The following is a 20,258-nucleotide window of genomic DNA, read 5'->3' on the forward strand; positions in this document are numbered from 1 at the left end:
TATCACCTTTACACCATAGTATATTCAACTGGCATTCACCCCTCAGCTCAGAAGCAAGCTCATGTTTAGCTCATTCCCACGAGAGGAGATAAATGGAAATAAAAGACTGCCATTATTCGTAGAGCTGGTTACTCAGTAACCAGCTCTACGATTTTCACCTGACATGGAAATGTTTGGGGAAACCTCTCGCATTTGATAGGGGCAAGCATGAGAGCTTCTCAGCAAATTACCATCTTATGGGCTACCTTCCATCATTGTGTAACTGGATTGCAAGTTTCTTTCCAGTGGTTCGCTGCGTTAACGGTGGTGCTCTCTCTTCAGATTTCTCTACTAGTGCAGGTGTTCCTCCTGGCTTTGTTATTCAGCAACAACTTGTTCCTCATTTTCATGAGGAACTGGACAAGACAAAACGTGCAGTACTTGAACATCCTATGTGTCAAGATATTTTACAACTAGTGCCTGGAGGACGATGTATTTCTTCATTAAAGTAACGACATCTTATTCAACTTTTATGCATTTCTTCACAAAAAAAAAAAAAGACTTTAGTTCTTATTCGGTTGCTTTCATAATATTCAGCTTACCAACTGAGACCAAGTGCCTTCTTGGTTTGACCCTTACGCTTATTCTTTCCTGGCACAAGCACATCACGTCTATTAACATCCTTAGTTTAAAAAAAAAAACATTGGAACCCTTCTTGGACGTTAGTTTTTTCCGTTCAGCTACAACTCCGCGTGAATCCCAAGTCTGAGCAACCTGAGAACATCACTCCCACATTTGGGATGGCGTACCTAAAACATACCAAAAAATTCCGAAAGAACGTTGAGGCGAATTGACGATTCCTCTCATATAAAGTCGGTTTCTGCATTCTGTCTTTCTTTCTTTCTTTCTTCAAATTTCTGCTAAACGTGCAGTAACACGTGCAGCAGCTGCCCGCAGTTCAACTGTTAAGCCACCAACTCTTCTACTCTCGTTCATCTTTTGTTTCATCCATGGAACGTCCATTTTCTTAAACGTTCTTCAAAACGAGCATCAACGATTCTTCCTCGATTGATTCCTCCCCTCGTGCAGCTTCAATATACTGTAAGTTTTGCAACTTCTCGTGTGCAGAAGAGATAAAAAGCATTAACGTTCGTTATATTCATAAAAAAAGTAGTAAATGCAAGCAGTCTCCGACTTATTTGGATTTACGCAACATATCGAAAAATGGCGAATTATAAATATTTCAGGTAACCCGCGTACGCTATTCGCACGCCATCTAACGTTGGTCATCCACATGGCAGACAGTTCACGTAGTTCATGCGCACACTTTCCTCAGTTTCACTTTCAACACGGAGGTGCTCTCGTATTTTTCGGGTTTTAGTGCTGCGTGATTTTAGGGTTTACATGGCATGTATATTTAGAATTTGCGTGGATCCTAACGCCTCACGTTTCTTAAAAGTCTAAAGAGAAATGAATGAAGTTAGCCTGTTATGGGAAGCTTATGAAAAAAGGAAGTGATGAAACAAAACGCTATTCAGTCACTTCTTGATAATGTCTTTGCAAAGATAACAGGCGTAATACATTGGCGTAGGAACCTTACTTGTTGCGATCGTAAACAACGACACACCCAAACAGAGGTTGATTTGTTCTCAAGGAAGGTTTCGTCTCAAACATTGTATTTCAGAACTGACATCTGTCCTGCATTGTCTCTACAATCTATTCTGTTTAGTTGGCACTCATCCCAATCCATGGAAGCAATCTCATATCCATCCTAGTCCAAAAATGTTGACAGAAGTCTACTGTCAAACTACCGACCGATTGTCATCACCTCTGTCCTCTCCAAAATAATGAAGAAAGTCATCAATATCCAACTTCTTCTCCATCACCTGGAGAACCATCGATTCCACCATTTAAGATCCACAGCTGACCTCTTACAACACTGGACATGTGCCATGGAAAGGTTCTTGTGATGTCTCTCTTCACATTTCCAGAGCTTTCGACCGAGGTTGTAATCAAGGCCTGCAAAACAAATTACTATCTTTTTGCCATCTCTCTCTCTCTCTCTCTCTCTCTCTGCCATGCTCCGTAATTGGGTAGTCAGTTTTTTCTCTGGTCGTTCTCTGCAAGTCATGTTAAATGGCATGGATCCTTCACCTCCTGCTTCACCAGAAATGCTGGAGTGTCTCAAGGCTCTGTGCTGTCATCGACTGTCTTTCTCCTATACATAAATAATCTCCTCACAATCACAGTTAATCCTATCCACAGCTTTAAGCACAATTGTACTCATTCCACTCATTCGAGAAACCATGCAGTACTCTGATATGCTAGGCTACACAACTAGTGTCTTAAACATTGACCTATACATCATCCTTCAATGGGGCTAGGACAATCTTGTCACGTGCAATCCACCAAAACAGAGTCTTGCGTTTTCTCTCACAAAAGAGATCTCATCCACCTCCGTCATGTGGAACAGCCTATCGCAAGAAGTATTTCCAAACAACTACAACCTACAAGTCTTCAACATTTCCTACGTTTCTTCAATCTCAGTCCTCATTTACACCTCCCACACACAGAACTGGTGTGCATTCAGGTCTTCGACCTCTCGTGTATGGGATCTATATACAACAAAGATGCAATGGATATTTTATGATGATGTTGCATCGTATGCAAATTTGAAGTAACATTCACATTAAGGCGCGCTTTTCCTGTTGCAAAACACTTCATTTCAATCACAAAAATAATGAACATTTGATCCCTCTACGAATATATGGCATTGTTATTTTCCTATGAAAGCAGAAAGAATTCTTTCTGCGTAATAGAATGAGGGGTGAAATTTCTCCCAGAGGAGTAACAGTTTCTGTTATAAATGCGATTTCCTTACATCTCTCTCTCTCTCTCTCGTTTTGTTCAATTGACATCACAAGGGAGAGCAGCAACGAGTTCTCTAAATTGTACAATTGAAGTTCCTCAATTGCGGAGCTCATCTTTTCCTACATTACGGAACATCAAGTTATAAACTACAAGAACAGAAACTGTCCCAAACGAGACCATTGGAACATTCTCCCAGTAATATTAACTGAGCATTTTCTCTGTTCATCGGCTCCAAGACCGAACTTTACCAATTTCCTTAATGGGTTGATGCTCATCGCGAAATCCCTTTTATTTCCCCAGAAGACGCCACAACTGACCACCCCGTCTCACTCTGAACAGAAATGCTCATATCATCGGAATTAATTCTCTGCATCTCGGTTTGTGTATATATAAAGAGAGAGAGAGAGAATCCGCAAACATAAATCTGAAATCTTTAACTTGTAAGCATGGTTTTGGAAGTCCAGTTTTACAACTTTAATTCCCATGTTAAGAGACTGACTAACCTGTCTCTCCTCTCCTTCATTGTAATATACAGGGTGTTCGGGATAAATTTGACAGTTTCGTAAGGAAAAAGAAAATCTTCTTTGTATCTATTAAATTTAATGAATTGACAAAAAAACATTACAGGCAGAGTTAATTACAATACTATCAACAAGATTTACTCAAAATAACCACCATTAGCATCGATCACAGCTTCAATTCTGCTTCGGAACCTCGAACAAGCTGATGCTACAGTCTCCCTGGGAAGGGCCGCAAAAACTGTTTTAATTTTATCCATTAACTGGGCTTTTGTATTACTGGAAGTGCGATTGGTGTCTTTTTCAACTGCGCCCCATACAAAATAATCCATGGGGTTAAGGTCTGGGGAGTTTGGAGGCCAAACATTTGGACTGGTGAAGTCGTAGAAATTTTCAGACAACCATTTTTGACTTTTCCCAGAGGTGTGGCAAGGGGCCGAATCCTGCTGCCATACATACGGCCTACCATTGGCTACCCTTGTTATCCAGGGCTTGACTACAGTTAGCAACTCCACGAACAAAGCCCGAATTCCAATGCCATGGTTCTTCAACACCTGTTCCTGCAGATTTGCGAGGAATTCTGCTGTACGAACGCAATCAGATCGTCTGCTAGGGATCTTTCTTCTTGCTACATCCTCGTAGTCACCATTGCAAGTCTCTAGTTCATTCCTGATTGTTTTTACTGTATTCAGGGAGCATTGGGCAGCAGTCGTAATATCCTTATTTTGATGGCGGGCACGAATCATCATGATACAAGTTATTCTCTTCCATGATTCAGGTGGGTTCCAGCTATCCATCCTTTCTGACATCTTGTATGTGAATGAAGAAGGGTCCAAACTTTTAAATGAAGAGAAGTGTGTGTTAATACATGTAACTTACGGAAAAATATAATTAATTATAAATATGTCAAATTTATCCCGAACACCCTGTATTTTCTATGATATTTCCCAAAGCACCACTCAACAGCTGTTTGATTTCGTCTTCAAGGTTTGTTAAGAATGCCTCTTGAGCTTCCAATTGGAAGCAATTCGCGCGTGTGTATTTCCAGTTATGGGAATATGCAAGCGATGTGTTATTGTCGTTTAGGTCCGAACTCGTTAGGTCTGTTTTTTTATTTTATTTTAATAAACATCCAAAATCCTGTTGTATATGATAATTTTATCCAACAACTTACAACTCTGGTTATAAACAAGTTTATTTATAATTTCTGTATACTAAAGGTTTAAGAACATAATTAATTATTATTAAGGATTTAATTCGAAGATCGAATCATGACATCAAGCTTAGCAATTGGTTGAACACGATAAATTCTTTACCTTATCACTAAAATGTGTGCTTGGAGACGGTAAACTCGGCTTACAAGGTTTGCGAGCAACGAAATATATGAAACCATGTGACCATTGGTAGACCCAGATGAGCTGATTTCCCCATTGCCAGGTGTAAACATACTATTTATTTGAGTTTTGATGTTTTCTTTAAGGCAATTCTTTCCACGAAATGCTTGTAACTCACTGAAACGGATTTAGAGTACACAATCTCCGGAGATCGAAGGCTTTATTAGGCACTTTTAGGCACCAAAGTGAAATGGAATAAAAGTACGTAGCACTTCAGTACTTCTCGTGTTGTTGTTTACTTTAAAACGTTTCTTGATGAGATTTTCATACGGAGATTGCGTTCTTGCAATGCAAATTCCAAAAATTAAACCTCGCGTTTTCTTCCTTTCTCAGTCCATTTCTCCCCCTTTGTTTGTGGCAAATTCTACCTAACCCGTTTTGATTCCTTACTGGAAAATACTGGAAAATCTGAATCATAAATATCATCTCAGAAGAAATGTTGTTGTTATAATTTTTTGTTTTTACACGAAACCGAAGTCTGAACGTTTACTTATTTCAGGGATATGTGAATGTTCTCGTTTAACTCAACTCTGTGAGTTGAGTTAAAAATGGACCACTTTATGCACTGGTTGAACTAAAATGAAGGCTGACAGGAAGTGACGCATCGTGACGTTACATCTTCTCACCTCTTGTTCACGAATACATAAAAACAATGATGGAAACGCTGATTCAGAACCAGCAATTGAGCTCTCTATCCGCCCACAGAAAATAAGGAAAGGAAGGATACTGTTCGTTCGGAAAATCACGCCAGAACTGTTTCGCCTGCGGTAAGAACTGTGGGTAATGTGTTTCTTGAAATATCTTTCAGGTAAGAGCGAAGACTCCGCACTCTGTTCAAACATTATTCACTTTTTAATACTTTAACGACAGGAAAGTAATTAAGAGGTTTCTTTTATGCTTTTCACCAAAATGCCTTCATCAACTGTGGGATCAAACTTGTTTGTGAAAAGTGATACTCGTACGGCTCTCTCTCTCTCTCTCTCTCTCTCTCTCTTAATTACGAACAAGTAAAATTAGTTGCGATTCGCGCAAGTAATTTTCTAAATAAAACCGAAAATAAAACGCGGAACACAAAAAGCGAACTCGTTACGACCCGGCGAGTCGATTGTTCCCTCACCTTCACAAAATGTCCGCATTTTATTTTTGTGTTTACAGATCGCGGAGGAAAGTTAATTAAATGTGAAAAATGGTCCACTTTGGTAAACATAAATAAACAAATGGGAGAGAAAACATATTTATAAGTGGCTGCAATATTATTTGGGGGAGGGAACTTAAAATAAAAAATTCGAAAAAGGATTAAAAGAGACTATTCATAATTGTAGCTGATACGCAATGCCATGGCAAGTAACTTTAACGAGACGATGACTGGTGCTGCCATCTAACGGTACTGCAGGGACTCCAGCGCCAAAGAGATTGTGTAATGTCACACGTTTGTCTGCAGTTTGATAAACAATCACTTGCAAAGAATCTCTATAAACCGGTCCCCAAGCTCTTCGAAGTTTCTTTATTTATTGCCCTAACACGATAAGGAAGATTTAATTACTCTCAAGTGTTTCCTCTATCTTCTCTCGAAGCGCAGTCCTGGGATCAGATTCCTTGAAAGAAAACAACAGAAAGATTTCGATGAATCACTTTTGCTTTCGCTAATCAAGTGTGTCCAAGTCTCTGTGGCTTCGATGAAACAAACTTTCTTGGCAAGCGAGGGATTTCTAGTTCGCCAGAACATCAGTGATCGTTTTTAAAGGTGTACGTTCGCCCCTAATACCCCACAGCAGCAAACAGAAACAATTTGCATCAAAAATATTCTGCAGCTCATCTTGCCTTACTACCACACGTCATATTTCCAGCGGCAGCTGCAACTCGGCGGAGCATCCATCATCACACAAAAGGGTATTTGGTTTCTTTCCCAGCAGTTATGGCGCTTGTCTGATTTTACTTCTGATTGAGTTCGAGGGTCTCGGGAGAATCACATTCTTTCCCTTTCGTAGCGGCGGTGATTTTTCATCATGAAAGGAAAGATGAAATGAAAGATAAATTTCAACGCAGGGAAAAGACACAAAAACGAACAGCCCAATTTTGAACCCTATCCATTAGTGTAATCACGGAGTGAAGAACCCTTCAACAGTTGCAGTGCACATCTGGAATTTCCCGCTAGTTTCCGCTTTATTTTACGATTGACCTAGATTTTCTTAAACCCAGTCGCACCCTTTTAATAGATCCCCACTCTTAATGAAAATTGGCTTCTCCGCGATGAGCTTCGACACCATCCCATCCATCTGAGATTAAAACATTCTCCTTTTCAATTAGTTATCCGTAGGTCCGTTTTGCTTCGCACTCCTTCCTATTCTCCAGGGCAGTGTTCTATTTCGAAAACTATAATTCCTGCTGGTCGAGGAAAGCGAAAACATCCTTCATACCAAGGAGTGGCTGCGTTCTAATGGAAAGCTAACACGCGGAGGCTTTTTTCCCTTTCTAATTCGCTCTCATCCAGAGAGAGTCGGTCGTATTGCGGATGAACTCGGATTCAGTCATATACTCACATTAAGGAGAAATTAAATTCGGAGCTGCTGCTTAATGTCGCTTTTGCAGAGGACTTGGGAGGAATGCGCAGTGCTGGTGGGCGATGATAGATGAAAGGCTAACCGCATTTTCCATCACAAGATTACAGACTCTCTTCTGGCAGATGTAGCACATGGCTGCCATTAGAAGTGGTATCAGCAAACAGCGATTTGGCTCGCGGCCAAGTAGCCTCGTCAGCAAGGTGGCTTAATAAGGCACAAACAAGCGGCCTTAAAGAAGAAAATGTTTGCATTAGAGAGATGTGTATGTAGAGCGATGGCTCGACCCCAGTTACATATTTATGGGGTTCGTTGTGTGGTGTGGGGGTAAGGGAGGAGAAAAATTCAGTTTTTATGCATTGATCGTAAAGAGCATATTCGTTGGAAACAAAAAGGGGGGATTAGAGAGATGCACGTTGTTCGTGCATTGCACTCTGCTAATTACCACTTTCTGTAGGAATCTCAGCCTGTGATACAACTGGGGCTTTGTTTGATGTTTAATAATGCCTGGAGATTTACATTCTAAACTTTGGAAGAAGTCTGAATCATAAATATGATCTCAGCAGAAATGTTGTTTTTGTTTTAATTTTTTGTTTTTACACGAAACCGAAGTCTGAACATTTACTTGTTTCAGGGATAAATAAATGTTCTCGTTTATTTAACGTAACTCACAGAGCAAATGGACCAGTTTATCCATTGGTTGAAATAAAATGAAGGCTAACAGGAAGTGATGCATCGTGACGTTACATCCTCTCACCTCTTGTTCACGAATACATAAAAACAATGATGGAAACGCTGATTCAGAACCAGCAATCGAGCTCTCTGTCCGCCCACAGAAAATAAGGAAAGGAAGGATACTGTTCGTTCGGAAAATCACGCCAGAACTGTTTCGCCTGCGGTAAGAACTGTGGGTAAGGTGTTTCTTGAAATGTCTTTCAGGTAAGAGCGAAGACTGCGAAAACATTATCCACAATAATACTTTAACGACAGGAAAATAATTAACAGGTTTATTATGCTTTCGAAAGAAAGTGGTAGTAATAAGCAGAGCCTCCACAGTTCGGTCGGTATAGACGATGCCCTTTGGTCGAAAAGACCTGGGTTCGATCCCCCTCGGTTGACGTGAGGAACCTTTATCTGGTCTCTTTCGACTAAAGGTGAGTTAGTCAGTCTCATACGGAGGGTAGGGTTTTTTCGCTCGAAGACTCTGGTTTTTAGTTCCCCAGAACAGAAAATTCGGCCTCGTTAACACAGACGGATTTACGGCCATGAATACTTATATGTGGACGAGATGGGGTCCTCACCACATGTCGTAATGTTAGCCATGAGACACATCATGGTAGCCAACCTCCTGGATAGGAGATCGCACTTGAATGGGATTGGAAGGAGAAAAAATAATTCATAGGAATATCTTCAGTTGGACTTTAGAGCATGGCGAAACCAAGTCTGAAACTCGATTTAAATCAACGTCGAAGAGATCATCCGAAGTGATTCTAAGATTTCATTCGAATTTCCGAAAAAAAAAAGCAGGTCAATGATTCTCCAGTAATAATCCTTTTTAGCATTTCGTGGTTTGTAAATCAACTGCGTCTTGACCAAGCAGAAAATTCGAAGACTAGTGTAGGGTCAAGTTAAGTTAGTTTAAGTTATAAAATGAAATCAACGCTACTGATGACTTTTAATTTAGGCTCTAAGATCTAACTCTAATAACACGAGGAAGCATCTCGGTCCGTGTCCTTCCATTTTAGGCTACCGAACAGCTGAAAAGATTTATCAAAATGCCATCGGGGTAAAAATCGAAAACTCAGCTACAATCGATCACCGTTTCTGTGCATTTGTTTTAATTTCGATCCCATTTAACTGAATTGGCATAGTTTCAGTTTAGATTTCTGTCGTTTCTTTAACTGTTTCTTCACATTTGTAGTGCAGCTAAACCCACTGCTTCTTTACTGTATGAACGAAAGTAAAAGAGTACTCCGTTTTAAATCAGTCCTGCCTTTAAGTCTTTGTGAGGTTTAACTTAAAATAAATAAACTTCGCACTTTATGTGAGGCCTTTCTTTGTTTTGGAAGTTGGGGCATGTCACGGGTGGTCAAGGACTGCGACCACGGTGGACTGCATCAGCACTTATATCTCTCCTAACCGCATATTCGGTTAGCGGAGATATAAGTGCGATATGCGGTGTGCCTTGGCACCACGCAAAAAAAGGTCTCCGATTGGTCAACTTTCTTCCAGAGTGGACATCAGATTTACTTTTAAAATCACCACGTGAACGAAGAAATCTGAAGAATGTGTTCTAATGAAATTGCGTTGTGATCAGGTAGAGTAAACTGAATTAATGTCGCAAAAACAGGGGAGGTATATAAGTACCTCCTAAAAGGAGGAAATGGCAGATAAGATGTACAACAATGAAAGTCCACTCTGCTTGTCATAGGATTGATTGGGATATTTCTACGAGATTGTGTGTGGAAGCAAACTTTTACTCCTAAAGGAATCCGTTAGAGTTCTGCATCCACAAGGATCTCTCAACAGAAATCCAAACTTATCTCAAATGGCGTCTGGGAATCGAATCTCTCATTCTGTCCTTTAGGACGACTGATTGCGATTTTTCCAACAATTATCTTCAGTCTTTACTGTATTACCTGCATGCGATGCATGCCACGCGACTTTCCATTCATGTTTGGGGGGTGAATTTATTCATTGCCATTGTAACGATATTTCGGTTGAACAGTTTTCTATTTTGCGTGCTTTTTTTATAAACCTTGAAGAAGCCACTGGTTGCTTGTGAGCAAAACCAATTGTTTCAAATATTTAGAATGCCTAATATGATGTCTTTATTCTTCTGAGTTCTTCTAGTAGTTTTTTATTTTATTTCGTATGGCGATTCAACGGTCGTGAGCCCCTATTACGGGGGGGTACGGCATCCCCACTCGATTCCCCCTATTTTTATCCAGGCTTGAGCCCGGCATAGCTGACAATTCAGAACTATGGCTGGAGGAATCGTCTTGGGTATTCCTGATGCATCCATATGTATTAACGGGGATGGTTTGCCTGTTTGCGGGATGAAAAACCCCAGTTAAACTGGGTAGAAAAACCCTGCTGTCAACGCCCAAGACCGGATAACTAGGCTATGGCTGAGGAAGATCCTTCAGCTCCTCATGTCGTCGACGGGAATCGAACCTAGGACACTCCTTCCCCAGGCATATGGTTGCGAAGCGCACAGCCACGAGGCTAACCGCGCGGACATCGTTTTAGTAGTAAAACTCATGCATCGACCATTCTGAATTTTTTTTTTTATCTACGCACCTTTGAACGCTTATTTTTCTATATCCAGCTTTCCAGGCGGTGGAATTACACTGTTTGGCGATTTCGATGTACACAACTCCGATTGGCTTTCTTTCTTTAACTGCACTGATCAAGTGGGTAGAGATGATAAGTTGCAATTATCTCACAAACTATTCGCACGCCTGCTCGAATACCACTTTCTAAACACTCGGCTCCTCGCTAGCAACCACTTTATGTAAGCTGAACTTTGTTGTGCGGCCAGTTCAAAATTCTTATCGTTAACCCGACCACGTGTTGTCAGGTATTATAAGAAGTGTAGAATAGAAAGTCGTAAGCATATTGAGAAAAGCGAAATCAGACTGCGAAAGCAAATTAATTGAGAAACTTAAAAAAAAAAAGCGAATTCTTCCGGTTATGTGCCAAGGAATGTGAAAATGATTATGGAAAAACACTTTCAGGAATGTGAAAATGATTATGGAAAAACACTTTCAGGAATGTGAAAATGATTATGGAAAAACACTTTCAGGAATGTGAAAATGATTATGGAAAAACACTTTCAGGAATGTGAAAATGATTATGGAAAAACACTTTCAGGAATGTAAACGGCTGAAAAGTAACTGCAGTAGAAATACCTGGTTAGTGAGCAACTACGTTGTCATTGAATTTCATCGAAGTTGAAATGCTCGATTCTGGAAAGAGAGAATGAAGTTGGACGACTCAACAATGCAAGCGCAACAAATGGAACATCAGTGCGCGTGTTAAAGAAATGATTAAAGTGTTAAAGAACAGCGCCAAAAGTGGCATCCCTCAAAAGGAGGATGCCACTTTTGGCGCTGTTAACTTTCACTGAACTCAGGTACAATGCTAGTAAGATAATCCCATTGCACAACGGAGGAAGAAATTATAAGCTGGTTATTATTCCTGGAAGGATGAGCAGGAGTAGGAAAATTATGGAGGAGGAGAAGAAGGAAGGGTTATTTATTATTAATGCATTTTACCACATTGATCTGTTTACGTTTTTGAATAAGTGCGACGACAACACAGTGGCATTGAAGCTGGGAAAGTGCTTGGACAGAATCATGCATTGTAGATGATGGCATGTTAGTGTAGATATGAAGCTTATGGTACGATAATAGTGTGGGTATCGTATATGGTATTCTCATATAATTCTTACATAGTATTACTTTGGGATTAGTCGAACAGATGGATAGCGTGAGAAGGGCGCGACTTTAAAATTACCCAGTGCAGAGTTTTGCATTTTGAACTGAACAGATTGCACACCATGCCTCATATCGGTGGGCTTGTGCTTCAGAACACTGTCGATCAAGTTGCTCGTGATAGCAGACGGAACGTCGAAGTTCGGAGTGCATATTCCGTATTCCAAAAGACTGTAAACAGAACTCAAAGAATGACTGCTATCTTGAGAAGGACACTTTTACGGGTGAGAATAAGAAAGTTATTATATAAATCAAATGGATAATAAATTAAATCCAGCATTATTTCAAAGCCCAATGTGGAAGCTATGAAAGTTTTATACGAAATTTGACCCGAGAGCTTACGGGAATGCACTCGCCGGTATTTATGAGTTGCCCCAGCGCGGACCATATAGAAGATATGATCGCTTGCCGAAGAGTCCATATATTCACCTTTTATTTCTCCATTTTGAAAAGTGAAATTTTTCAAAATGGTTTCACTTTTCAATATGTAGACGCTTGGACAAGCGATCGTGTCTTCTGTATGGTCCGCGCTAGGGCAACTCATAAATACCGGCGAGTGCATTCCCGTAAGCTCTCTGGTCAAATTTCGTATGAAACTTTCCAATTTTCCACATTGGGCTTTGAAATGATGCTGGATTTAATATCCACTTCATTTATATAATTTTGCATCGCCGAACTGAAGCCTTTTGCCTCTTTATTTTGATAAATGAGAAAGTTATTACTCCGAGAGTCCACTTATCCAAAATCAAACCTTCCAACATGCGACAGCTTCGGTACTAAAGAGGGTTTTGAGTTCTGTAATCAATGCTGGGGACCATTCAGTTCTAAACAGACGTCAGACAAGTGAAACCTTAATCTAGAGCACCAATAAGAGAAGAACAGACTTCGTGGTTTTCAGTAGTGCCCCACTATGAGAACTCCAATGGCGAAGGTTATGTTTGCTCATAGGGATGAAGCCAATCTCGAGGAATTTTAATTTTGAATTTCGGTTTCAAATGTTAGCTTTGAAATGTCCTTTTAATAAATTTGTGTGAATATCTGGGTTTCAGGAGGATGTGGAAAAGTAGAGAGAGAGAGGGAAGGAAATAACAAATTGAATATCAGACCTATGGAATGTTGAATACAAAGAGCAGGCAGAAAAGGGAGAAGAAACCCAGGGAAAGGTTTCGATGCATGGCAGAGAAATAAGAACGAAGATTCCTTCTGGGAGTCTCTTGAACGAATATGCAAGAGCGAGGATGACTTGCAGACTTTGACCGTTGTGAGTGAAATACGTTTGTCGACCAAGTGGTGAGTGTGCTGACCGCGAGTGAACTGTGACAAGCATTTATGAGGCAGAATAGGCCCCCGCATGATGAATTCTGGGCTCGTTCGCTCTCTAATGAGAAAAACACGATTGAGGATATTTTAAAATTTAAAGCGTTCTTTTGAAAGTGATGTCAACAATGGGATGGTGAAATGGCTTGTAGTTTTGCTTAGTTTCGCGAGTTCATGAATGAGTTTACACGAGCGGTTAGCTGCTCATTTCTTTGGCGAGAACGCACTCGTACATTAGCAGAGTCCTAATTCCGTCCAAGAACCTTCATAGCGGCAGATCGTCCACCTGCAGTTAACATATCACATCTGAACAGGGATATTTATTACCTTTCCTTGTCTTCGCCATCATCGCAACCAAAATCTTGCTGACACTTTAATTCCTCTTCTAGAAGCAGACATCCGATGGCCAATAATCGGCGTGACCCTCACTTACCACTCTTTCGTGTACTAACTTTTACTTTCTCTTCAAAGAAGAAAACATAGCGGTTGCTTCTCATGGCTACAGCACCTGATACTGTCGACTTCCGAGAGAGTAGAGGTCACAACAGCAGTCAAATAAGTCAACTCACTCCCTCCGGTATACGAATAAAACACCTCGAGGACTGCTGGAAGACACAAAATCCGATAAGCCAATTTCTTTCTGCGCAGTTAATTACCACTTTGTCTACAGTCAACCGTCTCAGTAGCGCCACCTGCCGTGAAGCTCAAAGAAGAAGAAGAATGCTTCGAACAAACAACAACACTCGCGATTCGCGATCGAATTTACGATGAACTACTTTTGAAAAAGGAAGCACCCTCAGATGGAGGTGAAGACGGAGAGGGCGCACACCATTAATCATGTCGATCCCCTTCTGCAGTTGCATTCATCAGTCAAACCGTGCAAACCAAATGGGCTGAGAACACGAAAATTCCACCCCCCGATGAATAACACCGCCTTAATGTGCGATCGGTCCCTTGCAGCATCCCCGATCACCGTGTTCGCATTGTATAAAACTCACTCTTCATCCTGTGTGGCAGTTGACTTCTCCCTCTTCCTTTCCCTTCTACAGTTGCCATGGAAACGGTTACATCTCATCTTCCGCATTTTCTTACAGAGAATTTCGCACACTTCATACTTGTGGTGTATGAGGCATATTTAATCCAACCCTCTCTTGTCGGTCCTCCCCCCCCCTTCCCCCGCTGCATCTTCGCCCTCACTGGGATGTAAATAATTAGGGAGAGACGTCTCATCTTGTTCGTTTGCTGGCAAGAGCCTTCGCTTTATTAATCTTCATTATTGAGAGGCGCAACTGACAGAAGCAGATGCTGACAAATGCTGTTCATCAATTTATGATCGGGGTGAGTGAATATTTGATGGGATTGCGATTGGCTTTTCCCCTCGGGATGCCCCCTTCACGTGCAGGCAGTTCGTATTCTAATATACAATTCTGCGCTGTTGCTATCGATTGTTGGAAGTCAGAAACGCTGCTTCTGATGCACGATGGAGTTTGATTTATTCATTTTAGAACTTCATCAGCGCCAATGCGAACTTTGCATTCTTCTTCCCTCTCTCACTCTTTCTGAATCCACATAAGGGTTGGCTGCTCGAAGGGAGAATAAATGAGAGAGTTTCACCTTTTGTAGAGTGAGCTGTGTCTATGCTCACTCTACAAAATCTCAACAATAGATTCACCTATCAACGTGACCCACGCAAGAAAACATAGACCTAAGACGCAAAGTTCGCTCTGCGATGAACCTGAAGGGAATTGATTGTCATCTGCTTTGAAGATTAAATTTCAGTTAACGGACTGTTAAAGCGGGGTTCTTCGCCAGTGAACACTCTTTGAAATTTTCCAGTTCTCATAGTCTTCGTGCATTTACCGAAAGGAAGAATTCAAATTAAGGGGAAATGAGGAAAAAACAACTTCGCTATATCTGTTATTCCCCCGTTCATCAATCATGGGGGATGCGTCTCGTCAATGACAGGTAGGCAGATGCTAGAGGCTTGTTCTGTGGGTCTCTCGTTCGTCTTGAACAACGCGAGCTCGTTTCCCGATAAAAGCAATCCTTCCGGTGGTTTAATAGGGAGAATAATGTCTTCGTTTTAAGGGATTATCAGCAGATTTCTGAATGGCAATTTGGACTCGTGTGCGGACTGCATTTTGCATCAAACACGAGAGTTTTTAACAATGATCGACTGCTAGTGGTGTGATTGCCAAAGTTTAAACTATTATCACAACAACAACTCTTTACATTCATGCTGATCCATCAGAAGGTTAAGGATCTGAAACCTGCTGTTATTACTACGATAGAGTAGATTCTCGTCTAAGGAGTGGCCATCATTCATAAAAGAACAATTAACGGGTTGAAAAGTGCAGCGAATTCAACTTCTGCGAATTTGACCAAGCGACGCTTACATTGGAAGTAAATAAAACAACCTCGCTGGTTGGGCAGGACTCAGTTATGATGTTTGGTTGGTAATCCCGGGAATTAGAAGAGGAACAACTGGAACATTCAGCACAACTTGTGCTCCTCATCTGCTTCTTCACTCTTGAGACGAGCAGTGAAAATTCGCCGAACGGGAAAAAAGCGAAGTTATCTTTGATTGGTAGAAGAAAATCTTTATTTAACTCTACGACGCAGAGTCAGCACGTGCATCAAAACGCAGAGATCTCCCCATAGTCTTAAACGAAGGCTAACAGTTGATTGAAGTTCCAAGTCGGGTTGCACTTCTGTGTTTCTGATCGTTACGATTTTTTTTATTTTATAGTTGAGATTTAATGCTGAGAATAATGAAGTGTTATTTTTTCGGTAATTTTAAGAAGTTTTGCGCATTAAGTGCACAGATCGATTTTTCTTCGCCTGCTGTTTATCGCTAACATGAAAAGCGCAGCGATGAGTACAAAGAACACAAACGTGATGATCGCATTTTGCAGATTCTGATATATACACAAAACTGCCGTTTAAAAATAAGAATCGGAAATGCAAGGTTCAACAAGCAGGCTCATTTCAGCCACTCTTTTGAAATATTTGACCTTAAGAAATCGCACTACAAAAGGCCCCGATGATGCAGATGGAATTCAACATCTTCAGTGCATTTTCCTGGACGTTTTGTGTCCCGTCTGGTCTTGACGGTTCCTCTCATAAGATTCACCTTATTCTTGATGGTTCTATCGACAAATTCAAAAGATTCGCTTCTTTACGCAGAGGAACTTGCTGTAACCAGCGGAAATCACGTCCTTGTAAGACATTCAAAGCATGTCTTCTTGATGTAATACTTGCAGCTGGTCGTCCCTTAGCACTTCCTGTTAAGATCCTCAGTCGTTTGTCTTTACTTTGGACATTTACATGCGCTAACCAAAGATTCGTCCAAAAAAATGACTTCCTCTATAAAGAACTCTACAGAAGCTAAACGCAGTATACAAGTCCGAAAAGAATGTCAACATCCGTGCCTTTATTGCGATAATTTCTTTTAAAAATAGGAGGTTCAGAACCCACTCTCGTGCATCACGTTGATGTTTAGGGATTCTTCACGTTCGCAACAAGAAGTTGAAAGGAGCAAATTAAATATTGAAATTGAAATTTTAATCGAAAAATTAAATATTGAAAGGAGCAAGAAATTAAATATTTAACATTTTCGAGATCCGAATGCAGTTGGAGCGCTGTTTAATTTCACCAAATGTCGCACGGTGTGCCATTGCTCAAGATGACACGCGGCTTCAGATGTGTTGACGATTTTCCACCGGATAAATGCACTCAGAAAAAGAGGATGAGGGGGGGGGAATCGCGTATTTTATTGCCCAATTAAAGTACTTCGATTCCTCGTCGACCACCGAGAATTTACGTTTGCTCCCCAACGTTTCTTTTCATGTCTACTTAGAGAACTGTAAGAATGCCGTGTTCGGGGTGTAGCTACCGCTCGCGCACTTAGGTAATTACGGACGCCCAATGAACAATCCGCAAAGTCGCACGTCTTGATGGGATTCGTTTTTTCTTTCGTTTTTTTTTTTTTTTTTTCGTTCGATGTCGACATTCAAGCAAAGCCCAATGAAAATTTTTGGGAAAGAAAAACTCGATGCTCTCAGAAAACCAACCCCACAAAACTTAAGGAGCAAGAACACGAAGCTAATTGGGGAGTTATTTTTGCAAGATTGATTTCCCTCAAGCAGCCGTGGTGGCGTCAGCGATTCTTTGAATATACTGAGCGCAGTAAAGATTTTCTGGGTGGAGACGAGAAATAAATTCTTTAACAGAACTGCATCGGCACACAAAGTTGCGGTGCCACGCAACAGATTTTCTGTTACTTGTGATTCCATTTGGTGAAGTGCTTTCCTTTGCTTCACCAACAATCGTTCCACGCTTGAAGCTTTTTGGCCCTGAAAGTAGAGTCTTCTTTAAAACTCCATTGATTTTTCTTTGTATCGGAACAAAGAAAGTTTTTCGCATTGCTACTGTTGCTCCTTCTAGCGGATGAAATAAAAAACGAGAGTTTTAACTTGCACGAACCAAATACTTTTCGACACTTCGGACTCTGAAGAACCCTCATGGGAAAATGTCGCATCATATTTCACGCGCAGTCAAGGGCGTCTGTTTGTGTCACTTTACGCGAAAGAACAGAAGAGGAAAAAGAGGTCGCTGACAGTGATGATGACGAGAAAACCTCCCCTGCATCCATCTCCATTACGAAGGGTGTATCGTGACGAATCGCTAGCTTCTTGGGGGAGAAACTGCGGACACACAATGAACCACTCATCTCGACATAGCTATCATGTGACAATGACGTCATTCGTATACTGTAATCTTCTGGTTCTAGGAGTGACGTATCGTTGAAGCATACCATCCACCCTGTGTTCAATGACACGCTTTTTTATTTTATTATTTTTTTTTTTCTCTTAAGCCGTTGCCACAAATAGATCTAACAGCCTTTTAAATAAGTTTATTTAACCAGCAAACTCTCACTAATTTTTATGTAGCAGAGACAAAATTTAAAAGTATATATTTTGATATATTTTGGTCACAGTTTTTACATTTTTTATTCAAAAATTTCTCATTTTCTTAATTTTTTAATTTTGAAATAATAAATTCTTCAAACTTCACTAAACTGCCTTTTTTCCCTCAAATTACGAATATCAAGGGAAAAAATTGAGACTTGTTTCATAAGAATATTATTTCGTATGTATGAAAATATCGAGCCTCCGTAGGTCAGTTGATTTCGACTGAACCTTTTGGAATAACTTGGGTTCGTTTCACGTCTACGACGTGAACAACCTTCATAAGGTGACACGTATATTTTATAACATTTAGGAAACGGTGTTATAACTTCTTACGTTACACTTTTTACTCTTAATATCTCTCTAATTTGCATAATGTGGAATTCGTGTAACAGAATAATAACGATCACAGTAATCGTTTCCAAATATAGATCAGTTACACCGGGTAGTTGATATGATTAACTATGACGTTAATCATATATATAATACATTTTATTATATATATTTATTTATTTCCCTTTTTTATTTGACAAAGTGTTATCATACGGCTATTTACATTTAGAATATTCACTTATTATAAATTTTCGGTTTAGTACAGAATGTTATATAATAATAATTATTATTATTATTATCATCGGTTAAGGTATTGTGACATTGAAGTTACTTGCAGCGATTGGGTAATGAGGTTTACTTGATTAAGCCGTGCTAATCCCACCTACCTCGAAACTACGGTTAGCTTTCATGAAGAGAGTGGGATTAGCACACACACTATTTATGTTTGGTATTTTTTGGGTAGAAAGCAGACGTAGAAAAGAGGCAAGGGTAGACCATCAATGAGATGGGTGGAGTGACTGATCTTCAGAGAGTTGAGGCCGCCAGAAAAGCAAACAACAGGACTACATGGCGAGGCCTTGTGTGGCACATCACCGAGCATACGGCATCTGTAGATGCCCAATGAATTGAAGAAAGAAGAAGCAGGCGTTACGTTGGATGCTGGTGATTTGTGAAGTAAAAAAGAGGGGTGAGTGCTGTAATGAATCGTTTTGGTATAGCTTCCACAGTTCGTGTTTTAACGTTCTCTATGTTTTAAATTTTGTGGTAGGTTGTTGAGTAATGTGGGGATGAGATGTGATCTCACTGCAGAACCGCATGAGTTCTTGAAGGATCTTGGGGTGTAAAGAGTTGTGGTGGGTCGTGTTATGCGCTACGTGTCACTATTGTTACGATAGTTACTGTTGAAGTAATCCTTTAGTAACATTAAGTCGTGTTTTAGATTTTTTATGCTCAGGATTTTGTGCATCGCCCTATAAGGCTTCGGTTATTGACCGTTGTATGTGGGCCTCCAAATCACTGTTGAAATAATTTACCGAAGTAATGTTTCTGTTTTCGCTAGATGGATGTGTTTGCATAGACTGTTATGTCGTACCTGAGTAGGGATTCGCAGATACCGTTATATAAGAGTTTTTTTACGTTATATGGAATCATGTTGTTTACGTGGAAGAGTTTTGCTGCAGTGATGCGGAGTTTGGTATGTAGGTATTCTATATGCTTTGTACATTTGCAGTGGCAGTCTATGTAAAGGCCAAGGTATTTTGCATGTGTGATTTCGGGACATTGGCAGGTATTTTTGTTGTTAATGCAGCGGTATGTGTGACAGTGTAGCGATAGTGGTGAGAGGCGCATGATTGCGGATTATGCATAATTAACTTCTGAGTTTTGGTGCTATTCATTATAATTGAGTTTTGATTTCATTTAGGTCTTGTTGTGCTTTGGAGAGAGCCGTATTAATGTCTGTGTGGATTGCAAGTAGTGCGGTGTCATCTGCGTATTGATGTATTTTATTTCGTGTGGTCAAGTTGTAAAAATTATTACAACTGTTAGAATTATTATAATATTATTTTTAAATTTCGTAGGGAGGTACAGTGCCATCTCAGCCATCATGTGTTGTAAATATAAAGGCAAAAAAGTATCATTAAAAATTTTATTCGAAATCCAGTGTGGAAAACGAACCACAGATGCACTTTGTGGTGAAATTTGTTGGACTATCACTCAAGATGATTATCGTGCATGTGTAAATATTTTAGAAATCAATTAAAATATTATTCTTATTAAAAATTATTATTATTATTACTGATGTTAATGAGGCTGCGCA

At 40.2% G+C, this 20,258-nt stretch overlaps 1 protein-coding gene across 1 annotated transcript in view; it reads left to right on the top strand.

Annotated features, from left to right (window-relative positions):
• Nucleotides 1-236: 236 nt before the first annotated feature.
• LOC150109733 (fasciclin-1-like) overlaps nt 237-20,258 on the top strand; it is a 100,345-nt gene continuing 80,323 nt past the window's right edge. The window contains exon 1 of the mRNA XM_090403135.1: nt 237-471. Within this exon, the coding sequence (XP_090259261.1) occupies nt 237-471 (235 nt within the window). The remainder of the gene's footprint in view (nt 472-20,258) is intronic.

Source organism: Typopeltis vanoorti, chromosome 2 (assembly GCF_054136105.1).
Source record: "Typopeltis vanoorti isolate ZY-2024b chromosome 2, IOZ_Tvanoo_1.0, whole genome shotgun sequence".
Classification (NCBI taxonomy): Eukaryota; Metazoa; Arthropoda; class Arachnida; order Uropygi; family Thelyphonidae; genus Typopeltis; species Typopeltis vanoorti.